Source organism: Bubalus kerabau, chromosome X (assembly GCF_029407905.1).
Source record: "Bubalus kerabau isolate K-KA32 ecotype Philippines breed swamp buffalo chromosome X, PCC_UOA_SB_1v2, whole genome shotgun sequence".
NCBI lineage: Eukaryota > Metazoa > Chordata > Mammalia > Artiodactyla > Bovidae > Bubalus > Bubalus kerabau.
Genome location: NC_073647.1, coordinates 49,871,994 through 49,893,564, shown reverse-complemented (window position 1 = coordinate 49,893,564; position 21,571 = coordinate 49,871,994). Strand labels below are relative to the sequence as shown.

General features: G+C 59.7%; 3 protein-coding genes across 7 annotated transcripts; 1 reads left to right on the top strand and 2 right to left on the bottom strand.

Moving 5' to 3' along the window:
• Window positions 1-3,574: 3,574 nt before the first annotated feature.
• Window positions 3,575-7,529, bottom strand: SSR4 (signal sequence receptor subunit 4). Of its 3 annotated transcripts, none has more exons than XM_055563271.1 (6): window positions 7,290-7,513; window positions 5,360-5,475; window positions 4,514-4,588; window positions 4,259-4,348; window positions 3,933-3,998; window positions 3,575-3,736 (listed from the first exon to the last, which is right to left on the bottom strand). In XM_055563271.1, exons 1-6 carry the CDS (start codon window positions 7,354-7,356, stop codon window positions 3,632-3,634), a joined length of 519 nt encoding a protein of 172 aa, XP_055419246.1. In that variant the 5' UTR covers window positions 7,357-7,513; the 3' UTR covers window positions 3,575-3,631. The 3 variants fall into 3 exon arrangements, with proteins under 3 accessions (XP_055419246.1, XP_055419245.1, XP_055419248.1); XM_055563270.1 differs by having other exon boundaries at window positions 5,360-5,478; window positions 7,290-7,506; XM_055563273.1 differs by lacking the exon at window positions 4,259-4,348 and having other exon boundaries at window positions 5,360-5,478; window positions 7,290-7,529.
• Window positions 7,530-7,636: 107 nt separating this feature from the next.
• Window positions 7,637-16,218, top strand: IDH3G (isocitrate dehydrogenase (NAD(+)) 3 non-catalytic subunit gamma). 2 transcript variants are annotated; one of them, XM_055563269.1, is made up of 12 exons: window positions 7,637-7,793; window positions 11,208-11,246; window positions 11,868-11,965; window positions 12,255-12,367; window positions 13,305-13,365; window positions 13,448-13,580; window positions 13,706-13,839; window positions 14,024-14,126; window positions 14,218-14,364; window positions 15,507-15,601; window positions 15,685-15,745; window positions 16,013-16,218. In XM_055563269.1, exons 1-12 carry the CDS (start codon window positions 7,713-7,715, stop codon window positions 16,112-16,114), a joined length of 1,167 nt encoding a protein of 388 aa, XP_055419244.1. In that variant the 5' UTR covers window positions 7,637-7,712; the 3' UTR covers window positions 16,115-16,218. The 2 variants fall into 2 exon arrangements, with proteins under 2 accessions (XP_055419244.1, XP_055419243.1); XM_055563268.1 differs by having other exon boundaries at window positions 7,638-7,793; window positions 11,085-11,246.
• A 19-nt stretch (window positions 16,219-16,237) lies between these two features.
• On the bottom strand, window positions 16,238-20,944 carry SRPK3 (SRSF protein kinase 3). 2 transcript variants are annotated; one of them, XM_055563266.1, is made up of 15 exons: window positions 20,806-20,944; window positions 20,604-20,734; window positions 20,362-20,470; window positions 20,139-20,226; window positions 19,766-19,853; window positions 19,097-19,203; window positions 18,845-19,010; window positions 18,715-18,740; window positions 18,103-18,232; window positions 17,792-18,031; window positions 17,604-17,704; window positions 17,147-17,254; window positions 17,002-17,071; window positions 16,827-16,919; window positions 16,238-16,714 (listed from the first exon to the last, which is right to left on the bottom strand). In XM_055563266.1, the coding sequence occupies exons 1-15, from the start codon at window positions 20,928-20,930 to the stop codon at window positions 16,530-16,532; spliced, it is 1,767 nt and encodes a 588-aa protein (XP_055419241.1). In that variant the 5' UTR covers window positions 20,931-20,944; the 3' UTR covers window positions 16,238-16,529. The 2 variants fall into 2 exon arrangements, with proteins under 2 accessions (XP_055419241.1, XP_055419242.1); XM_055563267.1 differs by lacking the exons at window positions 19,097-19,203; window positions 19,766-19,853.
• Between the last annotated feature and the right edge of the window lie 627 nt (window positions 20,945-21,571).

Genomic DNA, 21,571 nt, shown 5'->3' with positions numbered 1-21,571 from the left:
CCCGCAGAGAAGGGATGCCTCTCCTCATCAGCAACTTCCTTCTCCTCAGGGAGGGTGACCACATCCATAGTTGGCTTGGGGACAGACATGTATCTGCCTCCCTTCAGCCATAGGACGTGTGTGTGTGTGTGTGTGTGTGTGTGTGACATGAACCCAGGCACATGTACGTACACACACATGTACTTCCCTCTAGAGTGGCTACTTGGGGACAGGGAAGTCTGCTGAAAAGGAGAGGCAAAGAAGACTGTCCTAAGCACAAGAGAATGTCCATTATTTGTAGACAGAGGCAACCCTGATTTTTTGTGGCTCTTTCCCTTTTCTGTGCTTGCTAATTGTTTTGGTTTGTTTCTTTTGTTTTGTGGACCTGCTCTGGAGCCTGGCAGCTCCTTCAGGCAGCCTGACCAAGGTGGAATCCCCAAGTGATGGCTGGGAAGGAGGGGGTGGGGGGAAGAAGGGACGGGCGGGGGGCGGTTTGGGGGTGGGAGGGAAGGTGGGGAGATGAAGGCAAGAAGGGGAAGCAGCTTTGCAGGGGGCCTCCCCTCTGAGGTGTGGGGACAGGGAGCGTAGGTGTGGCTTGCCATGCTCACCCTGGAGGTCACCTCCTTCCCTGGTGGCCGTGGGGACGTAAGGGGCAGTCTCTATCCAAGACATCAGCGAGCCCAGGCTATGTCAGACACCCCTGGAGCTTGCCTTCTCTCCTGAGTGGCAGGAGGGGTCCAGAAGCCAAGTCCCCTGAGTTGCAGCAGAAGATCCTGGTGACGAGACCCATATGGAGCTAGGGAGCACCCTGGCCCTGAGCGACAGGCAGGTGCTGCCAGCTGGGTGGACTGGGGAGCAGATGCCCTTGCACCTCACTTTGCCAGTGTGGACAGGGGCCCCCCTCAGGGACCTGTGTATCAGTAAGAGCTGGCCTCAGGACCCTTCCGCAGTTCAGAGGGCCTCAGATGGGAAGCAGACAGACTACCCATCCCTGCCCCCTGCCAGTGTCATGAGAATAAAGCAAGCTGCCTTTTGAGGGTGACTCCTGGTCTCCTGGTATTCATTCTTCAGCACTGGGGGCTGGTTTGGGGCTTGGTGGGTCACGGGGAAGCTGAGAAACAGGGAAGTGTCCTGCAGTCAGCCTCCAGAATGCCGGGAGGAGGAGGGACAGAGCGCCAGGATCATTTCCAAGGTCTGGCTCGGTCACAGGGATGGTACCCAGGTGCAGGAAGCGAGGCAGAGACTGGACTCAGGACTGGCAATGGCCTGGCGCTGGCATGCACCTGAGGCCAACACCCTAGCTCTGGTCAGGTCCTAGAGAAGTGGTTCAGGGAGAGCCTTACAGGGCAGTGGGCTGTGGTCTTCTGGAAGGCAACGGCTAGCACTCAATGTGTCTTTTGACCTGGGCTGGTGGGAACTCTCAGAGTCCATCCAGCACAGCAGTCCTGCTCAGTGCCAGGAACCCTGTTAAGTCTAGCAATTCCAGGGACCATGTGTGTGGCCAGCCCTTGAGCTTGGTGTCCTGAACAGGACAGGACACTGCCAGCACCTTAAGTGGGTGGGGATACATTTAAACATTTTCTTGGAAGAGCAATAGACTTCCTCTAATTTGCCAAGATTGGTGTGAGCAAGAAATCTGATCCCATAGAAGTGGAGTGCCCTGCTGAATGAACAGCTGGGAGGGAAGGCCCAGCATGGCACATGGAACAGCAGTGGCTTCTTCATGAAAAGGGCAAACAGCTGACATCCTAGGCCTCTGGAGGTGGGGGCTAGGCATGGCAACTCTGGGGACACGAGTGTCCTCGAGAGGGGACACTCCATACATGTCCCCGCAAGAATGGGGTGCCCAGGGCCCAACCTGTCACAGAAAACTGGCTAGAGCAGGTGACCAAGGGCACTCACTTTGATCTCTGAGGTGGGGTGCCAGATGCCCAGGGCTCCCGGGATGGGGTCTAGGACAGGCCTGTAACCTTGGGTCCCCATGTGAGAGCTTAGCTCTCATTGGCTCTGGCAGATGTGACATCACAATGCCCTGGACCAGCGACTTCACATTTGGGTCTCACCCTCTCCCAGCAGAGTGGTGATGGAGCCTGCATCTTAAAGAGCCCCAGCGTGGCCAACTGCTACTGTGCCTTTTTAGGAGCAGTGCTCAGCTAGCAAGCACCTGTGTGGAATACAGAAAGCCCCTCAGCCAGGGTGCCCTCGCCCCTTCCGGTCTTAGGGGCACTCAGCTGTGACCTGGAACCTCCCTATTCCTGCCAGTCACCCCCTGCCCACCTGAGGGTGGGGGCAAGGAGCAGCTGGGATCCCAGAGTCCTAAGGAGGTCCCCAAACAAGTCCCTCCATGCTCCCAAGGACAGAGCCCAGAGGAGACCCCCTACCTGCTCAGGTAGGTTTTGAGTCTACCCTGGTGGCTCAGTTGATAAAGCCTCTGCCTACAATGAGGGAGACCCGGGTTCAATCCCTGGGTTGGGAAGATCTCCTGGAGAAGGAAATGGCAACCCACTCCAGTATTCTTGCCTGGAAAACTCCATGGATGGAGAAGCCTGGTAGGCTACAGTCCACAGGGTGGCAAAGAGTCGGACATGACTGAGCGACTTCACTTTCACTTTTGGTGCAGCCTCCCTGGAGGCTTGTTATTCATTCTCTCTGGTAACAGGTGATGGGCGCCAGGTGCTTTGCTGGCTGATCCCAAAACAATCTCTCACTGATGCCCAGGAAGCAGCCAGGTCACAGGTGAGCAAACGTGTGCAGTGGGGAAAGACCCTAGGCATTCCCCCCTCACCCACCCGCGGCAGGAGGGAAACCGGGCTGGAGGGAGGGCTGTGGGTTGACTCAGAGCATGGAGCCTGCACAGGAATGCCTGCCAGGTGCTGGGGGGGCAGGGAGGGGTTGCTAGGAAGCAAGGTGCAAGGCCAGGCTGGAAAGGGCTGACAGTGGGCTCCTTGGAAGCTCGGCTGGGGGGGGGGGGGTCTGTCTCTGCCTTTCTCTGGGCCCCACCTGATGTCATGAGACAGGAGCATCTTGGGGGTAACTGGCTGGAGCAGAGAGCCTGCAAGGACTATCCCCCAGAGAGCTACTGGAACTCGATTCAACAGCATCAGCTCCATAGGGGTACCTGCAACACCCCCCAGGAAAAACACAAAGTACTGGGGTGTGGCTCGTGCCCCGAGTTCCAAAGCCCAGGAACCCTTCCGAGGGCCAGAAGGGCTGCGCCTGCATATGCTACTAACTCCTGAGTTCCAGGCAAGCTTCCCACAGCACTGTCCCTGGGACCCTGCCCTCACAGTGGCAGGTGGTCAGAAGGCCCTTCCCTAGGTGGGCCCAGGCAGGCTGGGTGAGGGCAGGCAGACAAGGCCACACTCTTCCAGAAGACGGGTGGGAGGGAAACCCCGAAGTCAACCCTGAGAGATGCTGGGCACTGAGCATTTGGTCCCAAAAACCATCTAAGGGCTAAGAACGGAGTGGTAGTGACAGCCAAGGAATGAAGCAGACACACATGAGGAGGAGAGGACCTCCAGACCTGTGCCGTCTGCCTGGGTGGACGGATGCTGGGCACCCAGCTCTGCCCATGTGCGTGACCCAGCTCCAGTGCTCAGGATAGCCAATAGCTCTTTATTCAAAGAAGCAAGGGTGGGGGCGGGCACCACCCTCAGGCCTGGATGTGGCTCTTGGCGCTGAAGGCCAGGTAGTAGATCACTAGTCCGATGGCTGCGGCCAGGACTTCAGTGGAGACCCAGGGCCCGTTCCAGGCACCCTGCAAGAAAGGAGACCACGGTCATGGTCTCCTTGGGGAGACCATGGGGACAGACAGGGGAGGGGGCCAGCCACTCCAGGGGGCACAAAGACATGCCACCCACCTTGGCGCAGCCCCCAGTGCCCCCTCAAAGGCGAGGCTGGCCATGTGCCCCACCCCTTCCCCTGGGCTGAGCCAGTCCCCTCCTCCAGCTTACCCGATGGTCCACGCTGACCGTGAATAGAGGCGGGATGACAGAAACGTCCTCGTTGTTTCTCTGAGCCTGTGAGGGAGGTGCTGGGGTCAGGGGGCTCTGCCTGGTGGGCAGGTTGAGGCAGAACCCTGCCCAGAGTTGTGGGAGAAGAGAGGTGGGCAAAGGAAAGGCATGGGGCTAGCTGGGGTGGGCGGTCAGGCAGGAAGGTGGCTACCCATCCATCCTGCTCTGAGTTGGGGAGGGGGATGGGGCTCGCAGGGGAGAGAAAGCTGTGGCTGTGGGCTGCACCCTCCTTCCAACAGGCCTGGGGGGGCTTTGGGGACACTCACCTTCCTTAGGAGGCTATAGGACTCCTCATCAAAGAACCGGACCTCATAGGTGCCCGCGTGGGCACTCTTGTGATCTAGGCTCCAGGACACCTGGGTGGAGTGCGTTTGGCAAGGGGTGGATACGATGGGCGTGCTGCTGCTACCAGCGCACAGAGTCCAAGGACCTCAGCTCAGCTGGCCAAGCCGCCCAGGGCTTCAGGCTGCGCCTGCGAGCAGGTGGCCTCCCCCGAAAGTGACGGCCACAGCCTCCCTTACCTGGTAACGTCCCACGTCCTGGCCCCGGGTGACAGGAAATTGTTTTCCGCTGACGTCAGCATAGAGAGCCATGTTCTGGGGGAGGGGATAAAGAGAGAGTCACCTTCTCCCCTCTTGGGCTGTCTGTGAGGTTTCGCTATGCCCACGCCTGGGGTAAGCAGGCTGCCAGGCAGAGTCAGGGACTGTGCTAGGTCTGGTAGGGGCACCAAGTGAGAACCATGGGGGCCAGTCTCTCCATGTTGGTCTTGCTCCTTGGGGCCCACACCTCCCCGCTGGCCTGGTCTCCCTAATCCCCAGCAAGCCTGTTAGGTGAACAGGGGTGAGATGACTGAAGTGTTCTCCTTTCTTCTCTTGAGTCTGGAAGTGAGTACTGGGATCAGGGGCACCCAAGGAGCTGCCTAAAGAAGGTGGTACCTAAGAAAGCCCAACTTCCATCTTTCTTTGGGCCTTCAGGTTGCAGGGACCCAGGCCAGGGCTGCCCAGTTTTTAAGTCACCAAATGCCCACGTAGACACATGTTTCAGCCAACAGCAACCAGGAAGTGGGTACAGGAGCCCTGGGGCTGAGCCTGGCTCTCTCCCTTCCCACGAGCATGCGTTCCAGACACAGCAAAGTGTCTACCCACACCGCTGCATGGGGGAAAAGTAGACCTGGCCGGTGAGCTGGATGTTCTTTAGTCACCTGTGCCCTGTTCTCGCCTTCAGCTGGGCAGCGAAACCCTGATGCTCGCTCTGTCCTCGTGGAGCCCTGGGTCTGGGCTCACCTGGTGCTACTGAGGGCCCAAAGGCTCAGGCTCCCTGCCCACCTCTGAGCCTTTGCCCTCTTGGCTGAAGCCCTGCTGCCTCACCTGAACCCTGTTCTTGCAAGTCAAGGAGATCTCCACGATGAAGACAGTCTCAGTAGAAATGACAGCATCCGAGGTGGTATAGTAGGAAGGGGTGATCTGGGGCTCCACACAGGCCTCTGCTGCAGGGAGGAGGCAGAGAGGGAGGGATAAGGCCTGGCTTTCGCTCACTGAGTTGCAGGGCAGAAGAGACCACCCTACCCCACTTCCCAGAGCTCATCCACTAAAGACACAATGGGCCCTTTGGACCCTGCCAGGTGGAGTCTGGGAGACGGATCCAAATGACGAATCAGAAGCGCAGGGGCCAAGAGGGGTGGGGTAGCCTTTAAGGAAGGCAGAGAAAGGGGGATGGGAAGACTGTGTGTGTGTGGAACCTTGATGTCAGGGCAAAAGAACAGGTGAGCATGTTGGGGGGCGGGGAGTGCACTGTGTGAATTCACTGCACAACTCGACTCTGTGCCTGGACCTACAGACAGAAAAGCCATGCAATGGTTTAGGAATACAGCCTGCCCTGGAATACCCCAAAAGCCCAGGGCCAGGCTGACCTCAATTCAGAGCCGCAAGGCCCTAGCTAGTTGACTGAAGACGTGCTCTGCAGACATAAAAGCACAAAAACTTATGCGGGCTTCCCACATGAAGGGTCTCTGCCCCAGACAGTTGACAGAAAGCCAAGACTGGCCCCAGCGGTTCCGGAGGAAAGGAAATGGGCGATCTGGGTCCAGACGCACAACTTGTCCTCCTGCTGCCCTGAGAGAAAGGACACACCCTCACCATCTCCACACTGCTAGAGGCCACAGGGAAGGAAAGGTGTCACCTAAACCACCAGGCGCCAGCTGCTCTAATGCGGTGTCAGGGCAGGGCCATGACTTAGGCTGAGGCTTGGGACTGAACCAGTGGGAGGAAGACGCCTGGGAACGTCGGTGGGAAGTGGTTCTCAGGAGCCACGTTCCCCAGATGCTTCCACACTTTGCCAAGTTTGACCTTCTTCCTCCAGACGTGGGAAAGCACAGTTTCACGGTCAGGTTTGTCCTTTCCAGGCATCATTGCCTACAGCACGGGGAGTTCCTGAGGAGCCAGTGACCAGGGTGCGGGTTGGGTGGCCACTGAGGCTGGTGAAACACTCCAGGCATCAGGGGCGCTGGCCTGAAGTAGGGCAGATAAAGTGAAAGTGCTCAAAGTGGTCCTAACCAGTCCAGACCCCTAGGCCCATTGTGGGCTCCTGGAAGGACCTCCTGCTAAACACACTTCTGGACTCCAGTGTCAGTCAGAACTCAGCCCGGCCACTGTTAACAACCTCTCAAGAATGTGAAGCCCTCTGACTCTGCTGAAAAACCCTATACGGATCCAACAAGGCCTTAGGGGACACAAACCAAGCGTCTGATCCAGACACTCATCTTTCCCTCTTCAGGTCCCTTCTAACTCGTCCGCACTCTGGGCCCTTCTGCCTGCTGCCTGGACCGTCTCTGCTTCCTCGCTTCACTCGGAGCCCCATTCCTAGGGAGGCCTGACCCCACATCGGGTCAGATGGTTCCTCTCCACCGGCTCAGTTTCTCGCTCCGATCGCCCTACACTGCAGAGCTTTGCTCCTGTCCACTCCCCTCCCCGCCCAGATCGGGGGCTCTAGGAGTGGCGGCAGGGACGAGTGTCACTTTCCCTGCTGGAGCTGGGGCCAGGCTCACAGAAAGGCTCTGGGAGTCTTCCTCACTGGAGCAGACGGGGCACAGATCAGGCTGTTTCTTCCAGCAGCTCAGCTGCTGGGTGAACGTGTGTGGTGCACGAGAGCATGGTGGCCTCGGCCGCCGCGACCAGAGACCACCTGCCTCTCAGAGGGAGAAGGCCCAGACCCCCGCTCTGCCCGCACCCGTCCTCCCCCGACGCACCACCAGTCGTGGGTGAGAGGCTCGCCAGAAAAGAACTCCGGCCAGGCCGCTACCTGAGCAGCAGGAGAGACCGGACAGCAGCAGTAGCGCCAGGGCGCCGAGAGATGCCAGCGCCGCCATCGCTTGTTCTCTGCCAAGGGAAAAAGAGAGTGGTTAGCCTGAACACGAGGAGTAGACGAGGAAGCGCGACGCGTCAGCGGCCGCCGCAGCCAATCGGGCGCCGGCGGGCTGGCCGGGCCTGTGACGTCGCCGGCGGTACTGACGTGTCTCCTCCCCGGACCAGGCGCCCAGCCGACCGCCCTCCAAAGATGGCGGCGGCGGCGCCTCCGGCGCCGGAAAAAGGCGTGGGAAACCGGTGCGGCCGTGTGCGTGCGTACTGTCGGGACCACGCCCCCTCCCGAGACGTCGCGCTCGGCCGAGCTCTCGCGAGAGCGGCAGCTGCGTGTCGGAACCTGCGGCTGTCTTCACGTTCTGTCATGGCGCTGAAGGTGGCGACGGCCGCGGGCGGCGCTGTGAAGGCAGCGCTCAGGCCGGCCCTCCTCTGGCGTCCTTGGGAGGTGAGAGGGAGGAGCGGCCCACGGGGACATCCGCCGCACTCACTAAGAGGTGTTAGCACCTCGGCGGGGTTAGGCGGGCCGCCGCCGCGCTCGGACCGTTCTGGACCCCGATTGGCTGCGGGCCTCACGGGGAGGGGAGAGTGTCGCGGCCCGGGGTTGATTGGCCACCTCCGCTGTCAGTGAAGGGGTTAGCTGAAGTTGACCCTGGTCTGGCGCTCCAGGAGTCTGCATGTGGTGGCGGGGGAGCTCCCGGCGAGCGGGGGGCAGTGTCACTTCCCAGTGTCCTTGTGGGAACCCTCGTGAGGCGGTCGCGTGTCCGGCCCGCCTTGCTCTTGTGCTCCTGGGAATCCGTTCCCGGCCGCCCGTCCTCCTCGGGTTTCCCTCTTATGAACCGCTTTGCAACCTCTCCCAGTGGAGGTGGCCAGTCTGACTTTTCGGTGCCCCAGGGGCTTTCCCACCCTGCAGGCGCTGGGAATGGGAAGGAGCTAGGATTCCTGAAGCTGGCGGCGGGTCAGGAGGCCGCGAGGACTTTGCTTCCGTCGTTCTCTGTTTAGGATCTTGCTTGTTCGGGTCTGATTCCTCTCCTGACACACTTCCATGAGGATAGTGTAGTCCCTAGGTGGGTGGGAAGTCCGAAGCGTCATCAAGTCGGGACTGGCCCGAAGGGATGAGAGGTCTGACCTCTCTCTCTGGGCTCCAGTTTCCCCTCGCTGTCAAAGGATCCACCCACCTCTGACCTTCCAGAACTCAGTGACTTTGCTGACACTCCTTGCGGTCACATCTCCTGGCATGCTTCCCCGCTCTGAGCCCTTGGGAAGGCTGGCCTGTCGCAGCTTCTGCCTTATTAAATTCTGTGTAAAGTGCTGACTTCTCCCACTTGCTGGCGAGAGGCTTTCCAAAGGTCCCTGGCCGCTAGGCTCTTGCAGGATCCTGATGGGGACATTTGTCTCCTTGCTGACTTCACCTGTGTGTGTGCTTGTGTCCATATTGGGGCGGGAATGAGGAGACTGAAAGGCTGCTAGCTGGGCAATGCCTTGCCCTGAGACTGGTTGTCTTGGGTATGGGAACCTTTAGAGATGAAGCCTGGATCTTTGGTCCCAATTAGTGGGCCCTTGTGGGAAAACATGCAGACACTATTGGTACTTGATCCAACAGAAACATACTGAAGAGAGAAACTTCACTAAGGTGTGCAGCACAGGAGCCCTTTGGTTGAGTCACATACCATTCTGGAGTGCTTTCTGTGGTACTCTCAAAGGACGAGGGTAACAGTCCACCTTCCTGCTTGATGAACAAGCTGGAGACCAATGCATGTATCACATCTTGCCTTGTCCTGGGGTCCTTTGATGGGTAGGTTCACAGAATCTTTGTAACTCCCTGAAGGAAGGGGCCTGAGTCTGTCCAGAGCAAGGTCAGGGAAGTTGCTATCCCGAGAGCTCTCTGGGTCTTTGGCCAAAGCTGGATGGAACATGTAGCATTGGGACCAGATGAGGGAGAGGTTCATCCTGGTGGTAGTCATGGGACCCATGGTCTGGTGGGGGGTTCTTGCACTGAAATAGAGCCAGGCACGGTGTGAGTGGTGGCTCACCATTGTGGCCAGGTTACCTGGCCTATGCCTGTGGGCCTCAGAGAGCTGGAACCCAGGAGGAATTAGCTGGCAGCCATAGGGGCCAGCCCAGCATCTCCTCATTGGTCACCAGCCTTGCACACTGGCCTGAGGGGCTGCTGAGGTGAAGGGGAGCCCTCATCCCTCAGCTCGGGACTGAACAGCTTGCATACCTCTTTTCGCTTAATGCTTCCAGTGGTCAGATAAAGTAGGCACTTCTGTTCCATGGATTTCAGGTAAGGGGAAGAAGCTTAGCAAGGTTAAGCTGTTTGCCACCAGGAGTAGTGGATGGAGGCTTTGGACTGAGGTCTCCCTAGCCTCAGAACCTGCCATATCTTTCTTCATCTTTTGATGCGTTCAGTTCAGTCAACAAATGTGTTTCGTGTCCCAGCTCTGGACCAGGCATTCTTCTGGGTCCTGGGGTGATAGTAGGAGATCAGACAGATGCCGTGTCTACTCTCTGGGGCTTAAGGGTTGGAGAAGGAGTGAGGCAGCCATAACCTAGGGAGATGGGGATTGGGAGGAAGGGAACGAGTAGGGCTTTGCAGCCCAAGGGGACCAGCAGCTCATCAGCCTTAGGGCATCGGGAAGGCTTCCTGGAGGAAGGGCAGTCTAAGCCACCATGTGCAAGTTTGTGTCGAGAGCCTATAGACAGATAAATCTAGATACTGACAGTTGCTAGAAGGCAAACAGAAAAACCCCAAGCATGCATCTGGCTCCTGATCCGGGGGCTCCGTGGATCAGTAGAAACCCAAGGAGCATCTTGTCCTGTTCATCACCCCCTTCCTAACTCCTATACCTACAGAGCTTTATGCAAGTGGGTACCTTGTGAAAACCAGCCGGAGAGACCCAGATGGGGTGGTCAGCCTCTGCCTGAGCTTTCTAGACTCCTAGCAGGAAGGCAAGGCTCTTTGGAAAATGGCCACAGTGACTCTATCATTGGCTGGCATCCTCTGCTGCTCCCCCAGCAGGCAAGTGGCAGGGCATCCCTGAGTGAGAAGGAGGGACTGTGGCTCGGTCCCCGCCTCTTTGCATTGAGGGGCACGCAGGTGGGGCCCCCCAGAGAGGAAAGTGTGAGCCTGTAGCCCCCTGTGGCAGGAGCTGGGACCTGGGCTTCTTCCTCCAGGAAAGTGTGGGGACTCCAGATGGGTCCCTCTGAGCACCTGTCCCATTTGACTCAAGTGGCTGTTGCTCTGAAGCTCTCAGGCATGGCACTGACATGACCACGTGTGGCCGTTGCAAGTGGGGGGGTTGGGGACATCTGTCATCCACGCAGGCCATGAAGCATCTTTGCAAACTTTTATGAAGGCCTTGATTAAGGATGAGCGTCTGCTCTTCTTCTGATCCTAGAGGGCTATTCCCCATGTGGCCAGTAGGGCTAATCTCTGGCTGGGCAGAGGGCTGGGTGCTATCTTTTCCCCTCTGGTTTCCATGATCCAGATCGTCACCATGTTCTGACCGTATGCTGCTTTTGTAGTAAGGAGACGTGATGGAAAAAAATGACATGCATCATGGTCGTGGTAGCCTTGTGGTTTGCTATTATGGTTTCCCTTCTGTACTGTGTTGAGTGTGCCAATTTCTGCTCACTCAACAGACCTCACTGAGCAGGAAAAATTGGCTGAGAAAACTCAGAAACAGCAAAAGGCGGGGAGGGAAGCGTCAACATTTTTGTAAATGTCTTTGGACAGTGGAAGCTCCAGAGCCACACGGCCTGTCTGGGCAAGGTGGGGGTGCCCACCTCCCCTGCCAGGAGCTCGGCTGACCCTGGCCAACTTGACAACAACCACTGGCATCTGGGTTCTCTCTGCCAGGTTCTAGGTTCCCACGAGGCCCCCCGGAGGAGCTTCTCAGTAAGTAACCTGCCCTAGTGCATACAGGCACGTGTCCGTCTGTACGTGTGTGCAGAAGAGTGTGTGTGCAGGTGCATGTGGATGGGTTTGTGGGCACCTGGGGTGTAGAGGGGTGTGTGTGTGGGCACATGTGTGTGTGGGCACATGTGTGTGCCACGCCTCTTGGCTCTGTTCCCTCCATGTGTCCCCTGAGGCGCAATCTCCACCTCTCCTCCTTCCCTCCTCTCCTCTCCTCCTCCCCTGAACCCTGGGGGCAAAGCCTGGTTCCCTGGGCCCTGCCTTGTTCTTCTAACCTCGGCTGATCTGTGTCTTCTTCCTTCCTGTCCCCACCTCTAGCAACAAACAATTGTGAGTATCCTTCCCGTCTGCCTGTTTGTCAGGTTGGGGGCTTTTAGTGGCTTTGGGGTTGACCCAGTTCCAGGCGGAGGTGGGACCTGCTTCTGTGGTTGCCCTCCTGACTTGGGGGGACTGCAACTCCCCACGAGCAGCGCTGCACTGTGGGTGGGGCAGGGCATATGGTTGGGGTACCCTGAGTTGGCACCTCCCAATTGGCTGGCCCACTGAGTCAGGGCTCGAGGGAGGAAGGGAACTGAAGGCCTGCCCCCTCCCCCTCCCTTCCAGCCCCCGTCGGCGAAGTATGGTGGGCGGCACACGGTGACCATGATCCCGGGAGATGGCATTGGGCCAGAGCTCATGCTGCACGTCAAGTCAGTGTTCAGGTACAGAGGGGGACCCTGAGAACGGGGCACCATGAGGGTAGCGAGCCAGTGGTGGGCGGTCCCTTGTCCTGGTGCCTGCCCTCCTGCCAGGCTGAGCCGGGTGAGGGGGAGGGCAGAACCCGAGCGACTCATGCCGTCTTGGAGTGTCAGGGCACCCCCATCAGCTGGCATAGCTAGGCTCAGTCTCCCCTTGGCCAGAGCCCAGGCAGAGTGGGCAGCAGCAGAGGAGAGACCTCTGCGCCCTGTGCTTGGGGCCTGGGATCACCGTCCTGATCCCACTCTGCCCCAGGCATGCATGTGTGCCTGTGGACTTTGAAGAGGTGCACGTGAGCTCCACCGCGGACGAGGAGGACATCCGCAATGCCATCATGGCCATCCGTCGGAACCGCGTAGCCCTGAAGGGTGAGACTCCCTTGTGAGCTGACCCTTGTCCCTGGGCGCCCATGGGTGCTGCACCTCGGTGGTCTCGGTGTCACTAGCTGCTGTGGGAGCCTGTCTAGGCGTGGGCTCCCTCCCGCCTGGGGCCGCCCTCTTTGCTGGAGTCAGCTGTGGCTCTCAGAGTCTTCCTTCACACACTGGGTGTCACACCGATGCAGGTTTAAGCCCCCACTGGTGGCCTTGGCTCTAGTTGGCACAGCTGTGGAAGTTACAGCTGGGAGCTTGACCCTCACTGAGTATTCCTCAGTTGGGTCCAGCTCCTTAAACTTTCCATCACTCATTCTGCACACTTGAGCCCATCACCTGCTCTGTAGGAGCAGTGAGTGAGCTGAGACAAAGGTAGAGATGTAGGCCCTGGCTGTGGCCTGGAGGGGCTGACATGCCAATGATAGGGTGCCCGAGGTAGCCCCGTGGGGACCTGAGAAGGGCCCCCTCAACTTGGCATTCTCTGACTGCCTTCTCTCAGGGGCAGCTGGCCCTCTGGGTGCCCTGGTTCCAGCCAAGGTGAAGGTGTGGTCTTTTACAGGCAACTCTTGCCTGCCCCTGAGCTGGAGCTCTTGTGGTGCCTTGACACAAGGCCTGGCACGAACCCTGGCCAAGCTGCCCTTGCAGCTGGACCCTGGCCTTGCCAAGCCTCACCCAGGGTCTCGCAAGACCTTCTGGCTCGCTGCCAGCTGTTTTCATCCCTTCCTTCATTTAGTATTTATCGAGCGTCTGTTATGTGCCATGAAGCCATCAGTGAACTCAACACTCAGACGCACACATCCATCCGCCCTCATGGCACTTCGACTGCAAGTGCGCTAGGGTGTTCTGTGAAGCCCTGCTCCCACCAGCTCAAATGCAGGAGTACACTGGAGCCTGGGCCCCTCTCCAGCCTGCCGGTCTTGTTTCTCTCCTGCAGGCAACATTGAAACAAACCACAACCTGCCCCCATCCCACAAATCGCGAAACAACATCCTTCGGTGAGAGCCAAGGGCGCAGCGTGGGTGCTGGGTGGGGATGGTGGTGGCCGTGGCCGGCTGATCTGATTTGGTACACCTGCAGCACCAGCCTGGACCTCTACGCCAACGTCATCCACTGTAAGAGCCTGCCAGGTGTGGTGACCCGGCATCGGGACATTGATATCCTCATTGTCCGGGAGAACACAGAGGGCGAGTACAGCAGCCTGGAACATGAGGTGAGTGGGGCGCAGGGGGCACCTGGCTAGGCTGGTAATCAGGAAGGCCATGCCCGGACAGAACCTCATGCCGGAGGGCAGGCTCCGACAGGATATGAGTCTCCGGTCCCTCCTTGCCTTCCCAGAGTGTGGCGGGCGTGGTGGAGAGCCTGAAGATCATCACCAAGGCCAAGTCCCTGCGCATTGCTGAGTACGCCTTCCAACTGGCCCAGGAGAGCGGGCGCAAGAAAGTGACAGCCGTGCACAAGGCCAACATCATGTACGTCCCCAACACTGCCCCTCTGCGCCAGGGCCCAGGCCTGTTCGCAGTGCACACATCGGGGGGAGGTGGAACGGGGTTCTTCCCACTCTGCAAACGGGACTGGTGGTTCTGTGGTGTTGGTGAACCCCGTCCCTCTGGTGGGTGGTGGCCATGGCCAAGCTGGTGTCCTGCATCACCCTAGGAAACTGGGCGATGGGCTCTTCCTCCAGTGCTGCAGGGAAGTGGCAGCCCGCTACCCCCAGATCACCTTTGAGAATATGATCGTGGACAACACCACCATGCAGGTAGTTGGGCTGCCATGCTGCACAGGCCCCTGCCCTGGGTGCATGGGCCTGCTGGTGCTCCAACTCCTGACTGCTGCTCCCCACCCCACAGCTGGTGTCCCGGCCCCAGCAGTTTGATGTCATGGTGATGCCCAATCTCTATGGCAACATCGTCAACAACGTCTGTGCTGGGCTAGTTGGGGGCCCCGGCCTTGTGGCTGGGGCCAACTATGGCCATGTGTATGCCGTGTTTGAGACGGTGAGTGCCACCAGCGATGCCAAGGCCGTGGGCCTTTGTGAACTAGAGCTCAGTCAGTTCAGTTGCTCAGTCATGTCTGACTCTTTGCCACCCCATGGACTGCAAGCATGCTAGTCCTCCCTGCCCATCACCAATTCCTAGAGCTTGCTCAAACTCATGTCCATTGAGTCGGTGATGCCATCCAACCATCTCATCCTCTGTCGTCCCCTTCTCCTCCCACCTTCAATCTTCCCCAGCATCAAGGTCTTTCCCAAGGACTCAGTTCTTCTCATCATGTGGCCAAAGTATTGGAGCTTCAGCTTCAACATCAGTCCTTCCACTGAATAATCAGGACTGATTTCCTTTAGGATTGACTGGTTTGACCTCCTTGCAGTCCAGGGGACTCTTAAAAGTCTTCTCCAACACCACAGTTTAAAAGCATCAATTCTTTGGCACTCAGCTTGCTTTATGGTCCAACTCTCACACCCATACTTGAAAGTGAAAGTGGAGTTGCTCAGTCAGTGTCCAACTCCTTGCGACCCCATGGAGTGTAGCTCCTCTGTCCACGGGATCCTCCGGGCAAGTACACTGGAGTGGGTTGCCATTTCCTTCTCCAGGGGATCTTCATCTTCCCTACCCAGGGATTGAACCCTGGTCTCCAGCATTGCAGACAGACTCTCTACCATCTGAGCCACAAGCGAAGTCCACATACGTGACTACTGGAAAAACCATAGCTTTGACTAGATGGACTTTTGTCAACAAAGGTCGGCAAAAAACTATAGCTCATACACTTTCTAGTTCAGTCATTGAAAGTAAATTATTTAGTGGTTTCTAGAATATTCAAAATTTTGCAAACATCCCCACTAATTCTAGAACATTTTCATCACCATAGAGAGAAATCTTGTAGGCCCTTGCCCTCTGCGATGGCCCACTCGGTAGAGCATGCTTCTCTCTGAATCTGAATGAATTCACTTCTTACCAAAAAAAAAAAGAAATCGGGTAATTGTGGCCAGCATTCTCTTTCCCCTCCCCCCAGCCCCTTGCACCAATCTCATCTGCTCAGTCTCTGGATTTGCCTGTTCTGGACAGTTCACACTAATGCAGGGTACCCTCGGCATTCTTATATTCACCAGCCCCCTCCTTTTTCATGTCGCCTCTTCCAGGCTACAAGGAACACAGGGAAGAGTATTGCCAATAAGAACATTGCCAACCCCACAGCTACGCTGCTGGCGAGTTGCATGATGCTCGACCACCTCAAGTAAGTGGCTTTTCAATGCCCGGCCATCAGCCCCCAGACTGCGAACGAGGCCCAGAGGACTGAATTCTGTTCTTCCTCCTCAGGCTGCACTCCTATGCCACCTCCATCCGCAAGGCCGTCCTGGCATCCATGGACAATGAAAACGTGAGGCCCCCCAACCCCCAACCCTCTCCCAGGTTGAGCTGATAGAATGCCCAAGGGGCTGGAAATGGTGACCTAGTGCCACCATGAGGAGGGTGACACCAGGTTGGCTGGGCCTTCTTGGCCTTAGCTGGTCCCGCGGCCCCCCTGGTGGCCCTTCCAGCTCCTGCAGGCCACAGAGTGTAGTAGGCAGCCCTGGGCTGCCTGCAGGCCAGGGCTCAGGGATTGGCCGGATCCTGGTGTGTGCCCAAGTTTGCCCGTCTCCTGCAGATGCACACCCCAGACATCGGGGGCCAGGGCACCACGTCGGAAGCCATCCAGGACATCATCCGCCATATCCGCGTCATTAACGGCCGGGCCGTGGAGGCCTAGGCTGTCCCCGGGACTGTTTAGGCCCACTCTTCAGATCTGCTTGGCGCCACCAGCACTCTGGGTGGCTCAGTGGGCGGACCCAGAATAAACCCACTTCTGCCCCAGCCCTTGGTGGCGTTCTTTTGTCACTATTGACGCAGGTGTTTCAGGTCACACTTTATTAAGAAGAGAAACAGCACACTTCCCATTCAGAGGGCCCCTCTGCGAGGGTTGGGGGGCAGAACACATTCTGAAAGGCCAGGTCCTGGCCTCGGCAGATGTGTCTTCTCTGGCCCGCCCCGCCCAGGTGGGTATGAGAAAGCTCCCACTCAGCAGGGTGGGCAGGAACTGTCCTGCTTTCCCTGAAGGCACTAGGGGCCAGGGGTGTAGGGAGGGAGCCGGGCCTGCCCCAAGCTTCCCAAAGTGCCCACGGGGCCTAGGGATTGAGCCAAGGGTGCTGCAGGCAGTCGGCTGCACTGGCCCGCTTCTCGGGGATGTATTCCATCATTGGCAGCAGGAAGGCGCTGAACTGTGTGGCCTGCTCCAGGGGCCACTCGTACTTCTCCATGAGCACCTCGTACAGGCCCCAGTGCTTGAGGTTGTGGATGTGCCGAAGCTCCCCTGGAGGCAGGCCAGCATGCCGCAGGTCAGCCTCCTCCTGGGAGGCCTGTCATCTGAGACCCCTCGGCGGCCCCCAAGTTCCCACATCACCCCTCCATCCAGGTGGCCCCACCTCTCCGGTTGAAGAACTCCCGGGAGTAGCGGCCTGAGAGGGCAAAGGCTGGGGGGATGTCTCCTAACAGCTCCACAATGTGGGCGATGTGGTCTGTGGACAGAAAGGGAGCTGGGAGGTTGGCCAGGCGGCTGGGAGGTCCTGAGGCCGGACCCTGGGGTTCGCCACTTCCTACCCTCATCACGACTGTAGTCTTCTCCCGAGTGTGGTTCGAATAGGTAGTCGCCAGTGGCCAGCTCAAAGGCCTGAAAAGGGCAGAGGGTAAGGCTGTTGGCCCCAGTGAGTCCGCCTGGATGGGGTACAGCCGTAGGCAGACATACCATGCACGCTGTGCTCCAAATGTCAGCTGGGGGCCCATACTCAGCGCCGATCAGCACCTCCACAGCCCGGTACTGCCGTGTCTGGATGTCCTCGGTGAAGTGCTTGTGCTGGAGGCAAGGGGAGCCCGGGAGAGGGGCTGGGGCCAGGGCTGGCCTGCCCTTAGTTGCCCCCAACATGTCTCCCACCTTCTGTGGGCCCATGTACCCCAGGAGCATCGTGGGGCTCGCTCTGAGCCTCAGGGGCCCCCCTTGTCCTAAGAGGACCTGGCAAGGTGACCTGAGACAGGCCAGCCCCTGCACCATGGCCGTCCATCCCCGCCCATGGGCCTAGTCCTGCCGACCGGGTGGGAGAGGTGCTGTTTTGGGCTCAGCCCTGGGACTGCAGCCTGAGGCAGGCATGGGGGTCTGGTCGAGCCCCGGGGACCAGCCTCATTCATAGCAGGGTGCCTGCTCATACCACCCAGCAGGCGTTGCCCAGGTCTGCGATCTTGATCTTGATCTTGTCTGCGTTTTGGGGCTCTAGGGGGTTCACCAGGAGGTTGGAGGCACCAAACGGTGCTGGGGAAGCAAGAGAAAGGAGAGTGGCTGAGCTGGTTGGGCACCGGCCCAGCCCTGCCCACTGCCTGCTGGCCTGGTCCCACTTACTGCTAGGGGAGAGGAGGCCGCCAGCCTCCCGCTGGTTGGACGAGCCTGAGAGGATGGAGCACGAGGCAGGGGAGAAGAGGGAGCCCGAGAAGCCTGAGGTCTGGGAGCCTGGGCTGAGGCTGCGGTTGCCCCTGGGGGCCGGGGATGAAGAAGCCGGAGAGGGGTCAGCCCCCATGCTGCCCAGGTGGCAACCGGAAGAGGATGTGGAGCCGCTGCCCGCCTCGAGTCTGGAGCTGGAGTCTGGGGAGACAGGCCAAGGTGCTGAGTGGGCAGCCGCCACCGGGGGGCCCACTCCCTGCTCCCATCCTTACCCTCGGCCTGGGCCGCGGCCTCCATGGCCTCTAGTTTCTGCAGGTCACGCAGTCGCTCCTCCAGCAGCCGCTTCTGCTGTTTCCGCTTGCGCCGCATTTTCTTCCTCTTGTTTTTCGACAGCTTCCCCGTCTGCCGAGAGCCAGGGTCAGCCTGGGGGTGCCTGGCAGCCAGCCACGGAGCAGCCCAAGTGTGTCCACAGGGCTCCCACAGGGGACAAGGTCTGCAGGTCCCAGGACTCCATGGCCACCAGGGCATGGTCCTGCCACCTCGCCCACCTCCTGGGTCCCCTCCTGCCCTCCACTCTCCAGAGCTGGAGGCCAAGGAAGAACCAAGAAGCCTTTGGCTGGGCGCCAGCCTCCCCTGGGGCCAGCTGTAAACACATTGTCCTTTTGGGGAGGTGGTGGTGAGCCCCAGTGGCCACCCAGGGCCGTTTGGGGCTTGTGGCCCCCTCTGTATCACCCTCATCCAGGCCACCCAGCCTTTTGGAAATGCCTCTGCAGGAGTGTTGGGCAGCAGGGAGAGTTAGGGAGAAGGGGGAACCAGAGAGGCTGAGAAGTGAGCTCTGAGCAGATGGGAAAATGAGGCCTAGGAAAAGAGGTGGCCCAACTTACCAAGACCTCCTGGGGGGCAGTGCTGACTGCGGTGGAGCAGGCAGAGCCAGGAGAAAGAGAAAGGAACTGAGACTCAGGCTGGGGCTGAGGCCCATGGGCCCTGCCCCGGCCCCACGCAGGATCTGGGTACCTGTGGAGCGGGATGGGGGTGGTGCCCCTGACTGTTGCCACTCTGTGGCCTCAGCGGCCAGGCGCCGGATGTAGGCATCCCCCACACACAGCAGAATGTTCTCGGGCTTGATGTCCGTGTGGATGATCTTGCACTTGGTGTGGAGGTAATCCAGGCCGTGTAGCACCTGTAGAGAGCCAGTCCTGAAGTCCACCCGCCCTCCCTTGGCTGCCTGCCACAGGGCTCTTCCTGCTGAACTCAGGAAGAGCTCACCTGCCTCACGATGCTCTTCACACAGGGTACGGGCAGGCCCTGGTAGTTGGACTTGATGATCCACTTGAGCAGCTGGTGGCCGAGGACCTCCAACACCATGCACACATCTGGGGCCAGGAGTGAAGGGCAGCCGCTGGGCATGCAGCTGGGGCCCAGGTCCTGCCCACCCTCAGCTGGGGTGCGGGAGCCCCAAGGCTCAGGCAGCATAGAGCTGGGTCTGGGAGGTCCTGTATCACCACCGTCCCGGTGGTGCTCTAGTGTCCCTGTCACTCTCTAGTGTGCCAGTTGGCACCGTACTTTATGTGGTCTTCCTAGGGACAGGGCACTGGAGGAGTAGACAGGTTTCTCGGAACAGCCCCAGTCCTGTGCCCATGTCTGCCCAAGAGCCTATTGACAGCCCCCCCGAAAGGGAAGGCACACTGAGATGGTGCCTCCCACTTGGGGGTAACCTAGCCATGGATTGCCAATGCCAATCTGGTTATTTGCTCCACCCCCCATGCCCAGACACAAATCCCTGAAGTGGTGGGGGTATTTCATAGACTAGTGTTATTGGAAGGGATAAACCGCCTATCACACAGATAGCAAACTGAGGCCCCTGGAGCTGGAAGGCACCAGCCAGCTATCTCCTGCTGAGATGCCACACTTGTTTGCTCAGCCTGCAAAGGATATGGACTCCGTTAACCCCTGAGATCCTGAAGTCATCGATGAGCTGGACAATGGTTTCTCTTTTGGGGTCACTGGGGTCACTATCTCGGACCTGCAGTAAAAGCCAAGGGGCCACATATAGCTTCAACCTCCCCCTTGCCAGCTGCTCCCCCGGGGTGGGCAGCCTCTCCGGCCTTCCTGTCCCGCTGTGCTTGGGCCTCACTGGAAGAAAAGCCTCAGGCCCGCCCTCCAGGTCCTCCCCCTCAGCCGAGCCAGCTGGAGCCTGCCCTTGTGGGCGCCCCGCCCCAGCCTGTGGAGCCCGGCAGGCCTCACACCCACATTGCCAGGCCCCAGGCGGCTCCCAGGGAGCTGGGAACGGGTAGGGGAGGTGCCTCACACATTTCAGGAGCTTGATCTCATCTACAGCTGTCTCCGTGTAATGCCCCGCGCTCTTCACCACTTTGAGAGCCACAAAACGCTTGCGCCTGCAACACCGAGACCCGTGTCGGCCGCCGGCACCAGACAGACCCACGGGGCCCTCGCCATAGCCGCAGGCGTGCCCAGGGGCAGGATCCCAGCTGGCATGGAGCCCTGGGGCGGGAGGGGGGGGCGACACTCACTGGATGTCCCAGCAGAGCCAGACAGTGGAGAAGTGGCCCCAGCCCAGCTTGCGCACCACGTGGTACCGCCCATTGAACAGGTCCCCGATTTTCACAGGGTAGTAGCCGCCTGGAGAAGGGAGCCCACAGAGGCCGCTGAGGGTGGTGCCTTACCCCTGCCCCAGAACGGCGCCTCGCTGCCGGGACCCCTGGCCCACGTGGGTGGGCTCCGGGCCCCCTCCTCCTCCTCCCCGGGGCCTCACCCTTGCAGTAGTCCTTGGGGTCTTCCTGCTCCTCATCGTCGGAGCCCAGCAGCCCCTGCAGCATCTGCGGCGCAGGGGCGGCGGGGGCCAGTTCGGAGCCGGAGGACTCGGGCCCGCAGGAGGCCTGCGAGCTGCGGGTGGGGCGGGCAGGCAGTGAGCGCGCGGGCCGCCAGGGGCCCCGGGCAGCCCGGCCTGGCCTTACCTGCTGCTGCTGTCGCTGTCGCCGCCGCAGCCACCGCTTGCGCTGGCGCTCATTCTGGCCGCGCTGCCCGCAGCTCCGGCGCCCCGGGCGGCCGCTCCTCTGGGGCCCGGTCGCAGCCCGTGCATTTATAGCCTCGGCCGCTGATCTCACCCGCCTTTATAAATAGCCTCCCAGCTGCTCGGCTGTGGGCAAGGTATGCAGCGGGGAGGGGGCGGTGCGGTGACAGCGGCCCTCGAGGGCCCGATCCCCCAGGACAAGCCCCCCGCCCCCATCCCAGGGCTGGCCAAGGGCGCCGCCGTGGGGACACGGTGTGCCACTGCCTCCCTGGGGAGTTCCCTGGCACCCTAGGACCACCATACCGGAATGTGGTGACCTGGACCCCGGGCTAAGCTCCTGCACCCCAGGACTGGCAGAGGGCGCTGTAGAGTGGCCACGTGGTGGTGAGCTGGTCCTCAAACTGGAGAGCCTGCTAAGGGCCCTGTGGGCACGGTGCCCCCTCTCATATGCCCTCGGGCAGCGGCCACAACTGAAAACATGCTCTGGCTTCTGGCTTGTGCAAGCCTGCCCAGAGGCGACCCCAGCCACTCTCGTGGGTACCTCACTCCCTGGCCACTCGGATCCTGGAGCCCCAAGACGCGGCAGCCCAGTGTCCTCTCGTCCCTCCATGCGGCATCCCTGAGGGGCCCTGGCCAGGCGCGGGTCGGGGGCGTGAGGTCTTCCCACCAGAGGTACAGGCCTGGGGGCTGCCCATGTGGGACCCCAGGGC

Excerpts from the sequence above, each read along its gene's own strand:
- SRPK3 (XM_055563266.1), bottom strand. The coding sequence starts at position 20,930 with ATGCACGGGCTGCGACCGGGCCCCAGAGGAGCGGCCGCCCGGGGCGCC. Across the intron at positions 20,227-20,361 it reads TGGCTCTGCTGGGACATCCA|GCGCAAGCGTTTTGTGGCTC; the intron begins GTGAGTGTCGCC and ends TCGGTGTTGCAG. Across the intron at positions 18,233-18,714 it reads CTGCCCCCCAGGAGGTCTTG|ACGGGGAAGCTGTCGAAAAA; the intron begins GTAAGTTGGGCC and ends GGCTCTCGGCAG.
- IDH3G (XM_055563268.1), top strand. The coding sequence starts at position 7,713 with ATGGCGCTGAAGGTGGCGACGGCCGCGGGCGGCGCTGTGAAGGCAGCG. Across the intron at positions 13,366-13,447 it reads TCGCGAAACAACATCCTTCG|CACCAGCCTGGACCTCTACG; the intron begins GTGAGAGCCAAG and ends GTACACCTGCAG. Across the intron at positions 15,602-15,684 it reads ATGATGCTCGACCACCTCAA|GCTGCACTCCTATGCCACCT; the intron begins GTAAGTGGCTTT and ends CTTCCTCCTCAG.
- SSR4 (XM_055563270.1), bottom strand. The coding sequence starts at position 7,356 with ATGGCGGCGCTGGCATCTCTCGGCGCCCTGGCGCTACTGCTGCTGTCC. Across the intron at positions 4,589-5,359 it reads CTTGCAAGAACAGGGTTCAG|AACATGGCTCTCTATGCTGA; the intron begins GTGAGGCAGCAG and ends CCCCTCCCCCAG. Across the intron at positions 3,999-4,258 it reads CCTATAGCCTCCTAAGGAAG|GCTCAGAGAAACAACGAGGA; the intron begins GTGAGTGTCCCC and ends CCTCCCTCACAG.